At 47.8% G+C, this 12650-nt stretch overlaps 1 protein-coding gene across 1 annotated transcript; it reads left to right on the top strand.

Annotated features, from left to right (window-relative positions):
- The first annotated feature begins 635 nt into the window (after positions 1–635).
- On the top strand, positions 636–8544 carry hnrnpub (heterogeneous nuclear ribonucleoprotein Ub). Its single transcript, XM_040160063.2, has 14 exons — positions 636–1542; positions 2843–2957; positions 4594–4673; positions 4958–5097; positions 5213–5312; positions 5549–5661; positions 5750–6013; positions 6100–6219; positions 6317–6445; positions 6529–6697; positions 6790–7071; positions 7155–7426; positions 7517–7666; positions 7788–8544. Exons 1-14 carry the CDS (start codon positions 1050–1052, stop codon positions 7836–7838), a joined length of 2478 nt encoding a protein of 825 aa, XP_040015997.2. The 5' UTR covers positions 636–1049; the 3' UTR covers positions 7839–8544.
- The last annotated feature ends 4106 nt before the right edge of the window (positions 8545–12650 follow it).

Below are 12650 nucleotides of genomic sequence, written 5' to 3' on the forward strand. Positions count from 1 at the left end.
AACAGCCAAAAGAAACTTTTAGGAATGAATTTACTCAACTTCAACAGGTATCTTTCCAACACAGCAGGTCCTCCACGTGGTTTAGTGAGAGTTTACTTTAAAGGTGCCATACGAAAAAAGTCATGACCATAATATACTACTACTTATAAGTGATATAAGTAAGAGGAGAAGCTGCTGCTGCACAAGGTCATCTGTATAATGAACTATGCAGAACAATGCCAGACATGGATTTTATTATTGAATTTAGTATTTTGCCTTGATGCTATTGGACCACTGGCATAGGAGAGGTTGATAACAGGACAAAGTGATGCAGGAGATGACGACATATCCAAACTTTAAGGTCAAACAGTGGAGCCTCTTCATCTGATGATCACCTCCGTCCCTTTAGATGAACAAAGGCAACAAATGAGCATCATGGGGTTTATGCGGAGTAACAGTTGTCTTTGTTATTTTTACAGTCGATTTTTACATCGACTGAAAAAAGAAAAAAATGTTATTCAACGTTGAAATAGCTGTATTATAAAGTTGACTGATGACTTTCACTCCATGGGAGATGTTTCTTTTAGAGACTTTCAATTTAGAGAACATTTCCAACTACATATGCACATTATAGACAACTCAAACAATCATCTTTCTTCCTCAAATGTATTATTATTATTATTATTGTGTTGTGCGGTCCCTTTACTTTCCTGATATGGCGCAGACCTGCATGCATTGGGCCAACAAACGCACGCTGAATGTTACATTGTGTGTTGCAGCACTTTGCTCCACAGCGACGCGTTCAGGGGCGCTCGTCTGCCCCGCCAGCGACAGATGGTCGCCTGTATAATCAAGCCGCGCTGCCTTCTGGGTAATTACGCAGCACGTCATTTTCCTCCCCCACACCCCGGGATAAGCAGCTCCTCGCCGGTGAAAGATTGGTCGGACAGCGCGGGTGCCATTTGGCGCAGTACACCGAACTATATCCCTCGACGAAAGACGCGCAGCTGTTATAATACTCGGTCTTCGAGAGATTTGACTAAAACACGCGTTGCGGTCAAACATCCACGATGAGCTCGATCAACGTGAAGAAGCTGAAAGTGAACGAGCTGAAGGACGAGCTGAAGAAGCGCGAGCTCTCGGATAAGGGGCTGAAGGCCGAGCTGATGGACCGCCTGCAGGCCGCGCTGGACGAGGAGGCCCTCGCAGGAAACCCCCCGGACCAGGAGGCTGCAGCGGCCGAGGGTTCCGGCCAGGAGGGCATGGGCGAGGAAGAGGAGGGCGAGGGGCCCGTAGAAGAAAGCATGGAGGCTAACGAGGAGGAGGAGGAGGAGGAGGTGGCGGCGGCAGCAGCGGTGGCGGCGGCGGAGGAGGAGGAAGAAGAAGAAGAGGAGCAGCCGGGAAATGAGGGCGCCGATGCCGTTGCCGTAGACGAAGAGATGGGTGAGGGGGGAGAGGATGGAGACGACGACGACGAGATGGACCCCATGCTCAAGGGAGATGTCGACGACATGGAGAAAATCGACACGGAGGACGGTGAGCCCGCGGACCAGGCGGCTGAGGGTGAGTCGGCCGGATCTCTGGATGTGTCTGGCTGGATGGACTGTGGCCGGGCGTCGGGTTTTGTTATGGCGTTAATGCTGCCGTCGGGGGGGGGGGGGGGGGGCGCGCTGGGAATCACCAACGTTACACACAACGCGGCGTCCATGTTGAGCTACGATCGCTAAACTAGCAAGCGTCAGCCGCGGGAGGGAGCCGTTAGCCGGCCATGCTAACTTGACGTTAGCATCGGCCTCCACCATGGCTAACGCTAATCATCTTAAAGGAGCGTCGATATTCTAGTTCACAATTGTTGACGTTATAATGTTGTAGTGGTCGAACATATTCCCTGAAACCAGAGCATGTTAGTTGAGTGAAGTTAAACACCGAGGTAACTTGGCTTAGTCTGCCTTTTTGCCATGGCGCTGTTAGCGTGTTAGCTTGTTAGCTACCGCCATTCTCTTTGTGTCCGTTGTGCTAACTAGCGGTCCGCCCCGTTAGCTGACGTTAGTTCAGTGTCCCACGTCGAGGTGTTGCTTACAGCGGGGTGGTAGTGAGGCGCAGGGGACTCTAGATTACTCCACGTTACGTTAAATCAAGGCCCGCACGCAGCTTAAAGGCGCGTCGTTAAAGCAGATGCATGTCGGCTGTAGCAGCGCGCCTGCATCCGCTTCCATCTTGTTAATGGTACTTCAAGCTCAGCCGGACTAATCGGGCACCTGGACCCGCCGACCCGCTGTGCAGGAGGCGCTTGTTTACCTCGTGGTCGGTCCGGTCCGACTAGAGACGATCGTGGCCTGCAGAACGAGTAGAGAGGACGTCCGTCTACCGCGCACGTTCACCCGGGGGGTTGAGGCTGGGATGTGGGGGGCATCGGTCAGGTTTACATAGCTGTTCCCACTTCGTTGCATGGGGCATTTGTCAGATACAGTAGACTTGTCCTCTTGAATCCAATGGGCTGACTTCTGAACACAATACACACAAGCCCTTTACGCCAGGCTTAATGTCCCATTTACTTTTCAGAGACTTGTTGTTCCAGCTCCAGCAAACACTGTTCACAATGTTCTTTTGGACCAGCCTTTATTGTAATTAGTATCTGGTCTTTAGAGCTGTTACAAGTTATGTAGTATGATTGTGTATATATTTATATTAAATATTCCAGTGTAATCGTGAGGTGTTTCCTCTTTGGTTACCTTACTATTGATGCTTATGCTCGACACAATGTAACTAATGAACGGGCTTTGTGGGCCAGAACCCCACTGCCAGTCCGACCTCTCTCACAAAAAGGAGCACCTCATTCTATATCTTTGTTCTATTTTCAAAGGGGATGCGGACAAAGACACGAATGCTGATCAGAAGAATAAGAAGGGTGTTAAGAGACGCCGGGAGGAACATGGAAGGGGCTACTTTGAATTTATTGAAGAGAACAAATACAGCTGGTAAGGATGGGACAGAGCAAAAATGGCCTTCAGCATCCCTGAAGCGCCATCCATAGCTTTGTTGGACTGTATTGGCTTTAAGTGCCAATGCACACATTACTAGCATGAGGAAAACCCTCATTTTCAAGTATTACACTTTATTACCTCACTTTCACACATGCTTTGAGGGTCACCCCTGACTACTTTAAAGAGCCCTACCATTTACCCTTTACAGTGCCCGCTCACATTTGTGACTGCATTCTGTAGCAGAAGTGCAACTATCAAGTCTCTATGGATTCTCATATCTGTTCCTCATGCCACTTATTGTTTTTGGAAAGCCAGTTGTGTCCTGAAGGAGAAGCCAGGCTGCTCAAGAGAACCCAGAGGGAAGTGGCAGATGTGCACTTTTTAACTACTCAGTGGAGGGAGGGAGGGAGGGAGGGAGGGACGGGGGGCAGCTGGGACGTGGGAGGAGGGTTCTAGTGCTGCAGGGTAGCATACAAGGAACTAGCAAAATGCCCAAAGTGTTTGGAACGCCTACGGGGGAGGTCGTTAAATACCGTCCATCGTTTTACCTCGCAGTGATCTACTTTTTTCTTTTTTTTCCTAAATCGTTTTTTATATCACTGGTTGTATGACGTCAAAATGCTCTTTGTCTCATATATCATGTGTGTGTGTTTGTTATCATGGCGTGAGAGCGTGTAATACTTTCACCTCGTGCAGGTGACTTCATGCATGGAGCGCGTGGCCGTGTGTCTGTGTGCATACGTGTACTTACCTCTTGGTCAGTGTTTTTGTTTCCATTGCGTTGTTGACACACTTTGAAGAATCCAATGTCAAACAGAATTTTATTTTGGGGGGGGGGGGGGGGGGGGTCTGGGACACTTGGGACTTGGGACAAAATGTTCCTCCACCAGAATTATTGGAATACAGTATTACGCCTCATTCGGTCTTTCCCATCTGAGTTTCCCAGCCAAGTATATTTATTGCAACTGCTTACACTCTTCTTTTCCCCAATAGATTTTTAATCGTATACTTAAACGTAGCATTTCCTCCAGATCCGCCACAACCCCCCCCCTCGCCCGAATCTGATTAATCCCGTCTGACTTTCACTGGGTCATTACATCACGGGGGGCAATGCAGACACCTCGTTGACATGTAAAACCTTTTGGACTCGATTAGAGCAAACGACTCCTCCATCGTCGATTTGTGCACCGAGTATCAGGTTACAGAGTTGGTAAGTTGCTGTAGCTCTCATGGCTCATTTCACACGTACTCAAGAACCGCAAGTGGGTCGTCACTTTTTGGCTCGTAGGTAGTCGAGTATAAACGGCACCTGCCCGTTATTGTAACTGGCCGCCCTGGAGATCATAAATGCCCTCGTCTGAAAGGGTGGACAGCAGAGGCGCTCTCTGTCTGTATCCCTCACGTTTTAGATATCGCTGGATGATGGAGGTAAGTGCTGTCTGCCAAGGCCGATAATAAAGTTATCACTTGCCCAACTTACTGCTCCTATTTTGTAACGCTTCCCATAGTCTGTCTTTCCATCTTTTTCCCAAGAATATTTCTCAGCCTGTGGTACCAAAGGCATCTTTTGTGTTCCATGCAGCTGCATTGAGATGCGAACCCTCCCGTTGACTAGTTGATGTTTTTTCAGGGCCTCATTTAAGTCTCCTGTGCCCCCGCTGGAGGAAGAAGACGAGGAGTTTGATGACACGAAGGTCTGCCTGGATACATGTGAGTGACCAATGCAAACGTCTCAAAGCACATTTTTAGCCAACTTGATTCAGAGAACCAATATTCATACCTGCAAACGTGAACCGAAAAGGTCATGCGCGTCATTGCAATTCTGCAAACTAGTCCATGACGTCATTTAGCGGTGCGGCGTTGTCACCTTGTTCGCCTCTTGTTTGCAGGTATGAATGTAAGTGCAGAGATGACGTCATTAGAACATTTCCACAGTCTCACACCCGTTTACCTGGATGCAGATATTGATGAGTGCTTTTTTTTTTATGCTCTAGACAACTGCGACCTGCATTTTAAGGTGTCCCGGGACCGTTACAGCGCCTCATCCCTCACCATGGAGAGCTTTGCTTACCTCTGGTCCGGAGGCAAGGGCACCTACGGTGTGAACAAAGGCAAAGCGTGCTTTGAGATGAAGGTACAGGATCAGTAACGTACTTGCTGTGAGCACTTGGAACTTTGTTCTTTGCCTTTGTGACAGTGAATTACTGCAAATGAATCCTGGTACTTTGTGTTTGTCTTCATGCCAACAGATTGCAGAGAAGATTCCAGTGAAGCACATTTCCAGCAAGAACATGGAGATTCACGACGTGCAGGTCGGCTGGTCCTTGTCCACTGGCACCCTCCTCCTCGGTCAGTGTCTGGGTGTCTTTCTCCCACGCGTTTGTCACGTGTGGTGTACAGTAAATACAGTAATAACACCATTGGATATGAATACTCCTTGCACACAATATGGTGACCAAGCCGGTGCAGGAGACGATTAATCCAATGCTGCTCCTGCTCACATCATCATTGTGATCCATTGAGTCCTGGTTACGGGGACGAGCTCATTCAGAAAGGTCATTCTGCTTTTTCCCATTGCTGTTTAGGTGAGGAGGAACATTCTTATGCATACTCTGGCAAGGCCAAGAAGACCACCAACTGCGTGACCGAGGACTTTGGAGAAACCTACGAGGAGAACGATGTCATCTGCTGCCTCATCGTAAGACTCTTAACTCTAACTTTGTGTAAATGTGTTCACATTTCAACTGGTTTTCCTCACAATGGATCCTATGGCCCTCTATGCTCAGGACTTTGAGGGGGACGAGGTGGTGTTGTCCTTCTCCAAGAACGGCGAGGAGCCGGCCGTGGCTTTCCGGGTCCAGAAGGACTCTCTGAGCGGCCAGGCCCTCTTTCCACACGTCATCTGCCACAACTGTGCTGTGGAGTTCAACTTTGGCCAGATGGAGACGCCGTACTTCCCTCAGCCCCCCGGTTACACCTTCCTGCAGCAGATCCCCGTGGACGAGCGCGTGCGGGGGCTCAAGGGGCCCCAGACCAAGGCGGACTGCGAGGTACGCCGAGTAATGTGTAGATGTTCCGTAGCTATTGATCAGCCAATTGATAGTTTTTGTCTAACTTGGCCTTTATCTTCATGTAGATCATTGTGATGGTCGGCCTGCCGGGCTCAGGGAAGACCACGTGGGTGAAGAACCACGTCCAGGAGAACCCGGGGAAGTACTACATCCTGGGCAGTGACACCATTGTGGACAAGATGATGGTCAGTGTGGAGGCAGCTTCTGTTTTCTGCAGTTCCTACTGTTTCTGACAAACTACGATTTTAATGTCGAAATTCTATCTTCTGTGGTTTAAAACAGATCAACAGCCTGAAACGCCAGTCAAAAGACATCACGAAGCTGAGCGCCATTTCCCAGCGAGCTCCTCTCTTCCTGGGGAAGTTCATTGAGATCGCCGCCCGCAAGAAGAGAAACTACATCCTGGATCACGTAAGTGGCTTTTGGGGATTTATCCATTTCTTTATCGTGGCTCATACGGATTAATTTAAACTCCCAACGTCCTCCCGTCGCAGACCAACCTGTCGGCCCCCGGCCAGAAGAGGAAGATGTGCCTGTTTGCAGGCTTCCAGCGCAAGGCGGTGGTGGTCTGCCCCTCCGACGACGACTACAAGCAGAGGGTCCAGAAGAAGGTGGAAAGCGATGGCAAGGAAGTCCCCGAGCATGCAGTCTTCAAAATGAAAGGTAGGAAGACGTTGCTCTACCGGTCTCAAAGGCTTGCTGGTGGATTTGCGCGTGTCCCTTTCTGACCCCCCCTTGATGTTCCTCCATGACAGGCTTCTTCTCTCTGCCTGAGGAGGGCGAGAGCTTCAGCGGCGTCGTCTACGCCGAGCTGCAGAAGGAGGAGGCCGGCAAGCTGTTGGAACAGTACAAAGAGGAGAGCAAGACGGCGCTTCCGGCCGAGAAGAAGCCCAACCAGGGGAGCACGGCGCCAAAAAGAGGCGGCGGCCTGCGTGGCGGCGGCCGGGGGGGCAAGAACCAGTTTGGCCGTGGCAGTGGACCCGGACCCAGAGGCAGCGTTCGCGGAGGCTTCCAGAACCGAGGCAACTTCAGAGGAGGTAGTGTTCTGTCCAATCAACCGCGTCTTATTCCCCTCGTGCCGTATTGTTCTAAAGACGGGTTGATTCCGATTCCGTTGCAGCTCCCGGCCCCCGAGGCGGCTTCAACCGTCCACCTCGAGGCTTCCTGCCCCCCCCGGCCTTCAGGGGGGGCTTCCATAGCCGTGGGAACTTCAATCGGGGCGGTGGCCCAATTCCCAGCCTTGGGGGATCACCCAGGGGTGGACCAATGAGAGGCAACATGGGACCCAGGGGGGGTCACATGAACCGAGGGGGTCCAATGAGCAGAGGAAACATGAGCAGAGGGGGCGGAGTCAACATGCATCGTGGTGGATCCAGGGGACACCACAACCAGGTGGGTTCTGGGGTGATGATCTGGCTTTCCTTGTGGGGGGGTTGTGGTCACCAACGTGGTCACCATTGTCCTGCCTTTCTCCCTCTCCAGTTCCAGCAGAGAGGTGGTAACCGCGGTGGCAACTTTGGCAACTTTGGAAACAAGAATGGCAACTTTGGGAACAACAGGAACAGCGGTAACTTTGGCAACAGGAACGGCATGGACAAGGCCCAGGCCTTCAACCAGAGCTGGCAGCAGGGGGTCAGTTCATCAAAATCCTAATAAGCTTTTAAATTATCACGGAACTTCTGCCCCTTTCAGTATAAACCTTTTTCCGCGACGCGTACATGTCCTCATGTTGTCCCTCGTGTGTCCCGTGCAGTTCTGGAACCAGAAGCCGTGGAGCCAGCAGTATCAGCCTGGATATTACTAAGACACTTGTGACGGACTGGTGGCCGACCCACCGCTAGCCACGGAACATCCCTCCACGCCGCTTTTTTCAATTTTACTTTCTCTAGGACCCACTTTTAATAGTCTCAAGGCCACCAACGGACAATGGCGACTAACGCGATATGGAGCAGCAGCAACATTCCACATCAGGGAGGAGACGGCCGGGCGCCACGAGGCGCCGCGCGTCTGTCCACACGGGCGCAGCGTGGGTTCAGTCTCATTCTATCATCCGCTTTTATTTCTTTCGATGTATATTTTTTTGACACTTTTAAATGATGTGCTTTTAAAATGAAAAAAAATATATGTCATGTTTGTTTATTAGGAACCGGAGCCCCTTTGCCCGCCCGGGGCAGATGCTAACAGGTTATTTTATTTCCCTTTTTTTTTTGTCCAGGGCTGTGCTTTTTACCTGTGCTGTGATTTATTTCATATTTTTGTGAGTTGCTTTTTTTATTACAAATTGTAAATATTTTTTCCCTTTTGGCTTCGTCTGTATGAAAAGCAAAGCAACGGTTTGATTGGAAGGAACCGTGGCTTGTTAGCCGGAGCATGGTAGCTGATGATACTGTTCGTATACTGTACATGTCAAGAGTCTGCCGTTGAACCCAAGCAACAGATGAACTGTCTTTTGTTGCCAGTATCGAACCTGTAACCTAAACTCCGTAGACAATAAACTCATTGGCTTTTTACTTCTTGGCTTATGACTCTTGATTCGGTTCAAAGGTGTGTAAAAGACCTTTGAAAGGGCAAAGTCCTAGTTCACTACTTCAAACGGTGAGGACTCCGCCCTCCTTTACCAAACTCCTCCCACGTATTCCTGCTAAATGTCCTTAAGTATTCAGACCGGACCACTTAAAGAACCTACGCTATAGTTCCCGTTTTACAATGAGAACCGTCACGCTTGGTTCTCTGCAGCTTCTTCAGCACAATGATGAAGGCAGGCAGGGCTCCTCCTCTTCGCCAGCGAACGAGGGCTACGCAGCACCGCCCCCAGGGGCCGTCGTGGGGGGCCGTGGCCCCTGCAGTGATGGCAGCTCCTGGTCCACCTGGCAGAGGAAACCCTGCTTGTGTTCCACGTCTCTGACAGAACCGTCGCAGCGGCGGGTTCTACTTCCTGTGTTTATCGACATGTAAATACGTCTCCACTATTTCAGCTCGTGCACGGATTCATTGGCTCGGAGTAATAACTGTATTGTGATTGAAAACGTGTTAGTTGGCTCCAGTTACGCTGTGATGAATTTTCAACTATATTTAAATGTGACTTCTTGCACTCGTGTTTTTCTCGTACTGGATGCGTGATGCGAGCCGTACTTCATAACCTTTAACACAATAGACTATATTTTTATTGCTTTATGTTGCAGGTTGTGAATCAGGTCTTTTATTATTGAACCAACAATGCAAAAAGCTTTGGGACTTGTAGAGATTTGTTGTCTTTTCTATCTTACGGTTTTTGATATTTGTGTTTTAAAAACTTGGACTGTCTTTTTATTTGTCTCAACTCTATTAAAGGTAAATAAACTGTTACGTGATGACTTTGTGGTTTGTTACAGTGAAAGAGTTTTCTGCTTTGGGAATATCCAAATTTTATTTTATCACATTTCTAAGATCAGAAAAGATTATTTGTCCTCCGTCTGGAACGCTGTTTAATTCTAGAAAGAAACAAGGACTTCTTCTCTTTACTCTTCCTAGAGGACAAATCGCAGGTGTTTAAACAGAGTTTATGAACATTGTGAGTTTATGGTCCGTGTGGTAAGAAATGCTGTCAGAATCTATTGTTACTCGTCACTGGAAGGATTTTATGGTAATAACTCGCAGGCTAAAGATGTATTTAAAGGCCGTGATTAACAATGGACTCTGGATGAAATCAGCGAGCGTCTCCTCGCTGTTCAGTTTGACCCCTGAATAAAGACCCGGGGTTCATACGCAGTTTAAGGTTTCAATTTTGGAAATGATCACATCCGTCTTGGACCGATGGACAAACGTCCACCGTACACCGAGAAGTTCTTCAGTATTTCCATTACTTGTATTTCAAATACCTATTTTAATTGAGTATTTTGGCCTTTGTAACAAAATACTTTAGAGTGGGGTAATTTTGTATTTAAAATACTAAAAATACTTCAAAAAATAGTTTACGACCAGAAATAAATGAAAAGTGTTAAAGGCAAATAAACTGAGTGGCTGAGTCTCTGGAATCCAATGGACAGATTATGGCGGTAAAGATGTGACCACAGGCCTCAGAGACCAATTCGTAGACTGACGCGTTAAACGCTTTATAGCTCTGCTTATTTCCTGTTCTTCCTTTTTGTGGGTTCACCAAAATATTGTGTGAATTAACGTTATGAGGCTGAATGCGCCACTTTACCAAATAGTGAGAACACAGAAAATCCAGAAAAAAGTATTTCCTAAATCTTAAATACAAAATACATGTATGGTATTTTGTATTTAGTTTCAATACATTCATCCAAGGGGTATTTTGAGTACATCGTGGTGTGTTTTTCCCCTCTTCTGGTGTCACATATTTGCCTCGTGGCTGTTTCTGGCTGACGTGGACTCACCAGGCTCTGGAACGCTGGACCGATCCTTCTGATTTTATCATTATTAAAGAAGCCGTGTTCCCTCAGATACATGACGCAAAACTGTCATAATACTTAAGCTGACTTGATCTGAGGGTTTTGGGGTCGTCGTATTTTACGTGCAGGATTTAGCTTTGTCTCGTGGTGCGTTTGCAGAGTGCAACTGCTGGACGCTACAGTTCCTCCAGAAAGGAGAACGTAGCTAGAAGGAAGTTTGCTCCTCTGTAAAACCCTCAGACACGTTTAAGAAAACTGCGGAAGCTTGAAAGGTTGTGGTGTTAAACTAGAATAAACCAGGTGTAGTTTGGCGAGACAGCAGATAAGAAGTGATGCTCGTGAAGCAACATCAGCTTGTTACTCATCGTTAATAGGAAAGATTAAAACAACAGGTTTCTCTTCAGCAGAGTCACAGTTCTGTCGAGTCGTGTGTTCCTTTGGACCTCAGTAGTAACGACTTCATGATGAGATTCCAACTATTAGAGAGACAACTGATGGTCTGCTGCCTCCAACCAGGAGGAACCTTGGAGGCAGCAGTGGGCTGGAGACACACTTGTAGTGCATCTCTCCCGTTGACCTGGATGAACTGACTTCTACAGCTTCTATCTTCTAACCTTCTATCTGTCTCCTCGAGCCGATTCCCATTAAACAACTTTAGTTACTTTACTGGATATTATCAATCTGTCTTTGATTACGGGACCTCAGTCCTCCAACCGTAATCATACCTCCAAATCTTTCTCCAAGCTTCCTTCCTCTGCAAGATCCTCAAGAGAGCATCACTTGTGTGACTTTCTACATAACAACGGTTTGTTTGTGCTTTTATCTGGTGGTGGTTGTATGTGACGTGGTTGTATGTGACGTGGTTATATGTGACGTGGTTGTATGTGACGTGGTTGTATGTGACGTGGTTATATGTGACGTGGTTGTATGTGACGTGGTTATATGTGACGTGGTTGTATGTGACGTGGTTGTATGTGACGTGGTTATATGTGACGTGGTTGTATGTGACGTGGTTATATGTGACGTGGTTATATGTGACGTGGTTGTATGTGACGTGGTTGTATGTGACGTGGTTGTATGTGACGTGGTTATATGTGACGTGGTTGTATGTGACGTGGTTATATGTGACGTGGTTGTATGTGACGTGGTTATATGTGACGTGGTTGTATGTGACGTGGTTGTATGTGACGTGGTTGTATGTGACGTGGTTGTATGTGACGTGGTTGTATGTGACGTGGTTGTATGTGACGTGGTTGTATGTGACGTTGGTTGTATGTGACGTGGTTATATGTGACGTGGTTGTATGTGACGTGGTTGTATGTGACGTGGTTGTATGTGACGTGGTTGTATGTGACGTGGTTATATGTGACGTGGTTGTATGTGACGTGGTTATATTCAATTGAATTCATTTTATTTTGTAGAGCCCAAAATCGCAAATTACAAATTTGCCTCAGAGGGCTTTACAGTCTGTACACATACAACATCCTCTGTCCCGAAACCCTCCATCGGCACAGGAAACACTCCCCAAAAATGAAAAACTTCCAAGAGGGAGAAAAGGGAAGAAACCTCAGTGAGAACGTCAGAGGAGGATCCGTCTCCTGATGGACGACTACAATGATGTCATGAGGACAGAATGAACAATGTATAATACATGAGACTATATGACAGAAATGATTCAAGTAACTGTGAGTAGTAAACCAGACGCACAGCAGGACCACTGCAGGGACCACCACCATCACATAGAACCACCATCACATAGAACCACCGTCAGATAGAACCACCGTCAGATAGAACCACCATCTACAGATGGTGGCCTGCACAAAAAAAACTCCCGGAAAGAAGCTAAATTAGTGATGTGCATTAATAAAACGTGAATTATTGTAGAACGAGAGCGTGAGAGAGGAGCTCGGTGTGTCCTAAGAAGTCCCCCGGCATTCTAAGCCTATAGCAGCTTAACTAAGGGCTGGTCCGGACTAACCTGAGCCAGCCCTAACTATAGGCAGAATCAAAGAGGAACGTTTTAAGTTTTACTTTAAAAGAGCTGACCGAATCTGCCCCCCGGACTGAAAGTGGAACCTGGTTCCACAAAAGAGGAGCTTGATAACTGAAGCCTCTGGCCCCCAGCCTACTTTTTAAAACCATAGGAACAACAAGTAACCCAGCATCTATGGAGCGCAGTTGCCTTGTAGGGCAATACGGTGTTACAAGCTCTTGAAGATACGACC

Source organism: Gasterosteus aculeatus, chromosome 18, assembly GCF_964276395.1.
Source record: "Gasterosteus aculeatus chromosome 18, fGasAcu3.hap1.1, whole genome shotgun sequence".
Taxonomy (NCBI): domain Eukaryota; kingdom Metazoa; phylum Chordata; class Actinopteri; order Perciformes; family Gasterosteidae; genus Gasterosteus; species Gasterosteus aculeatus.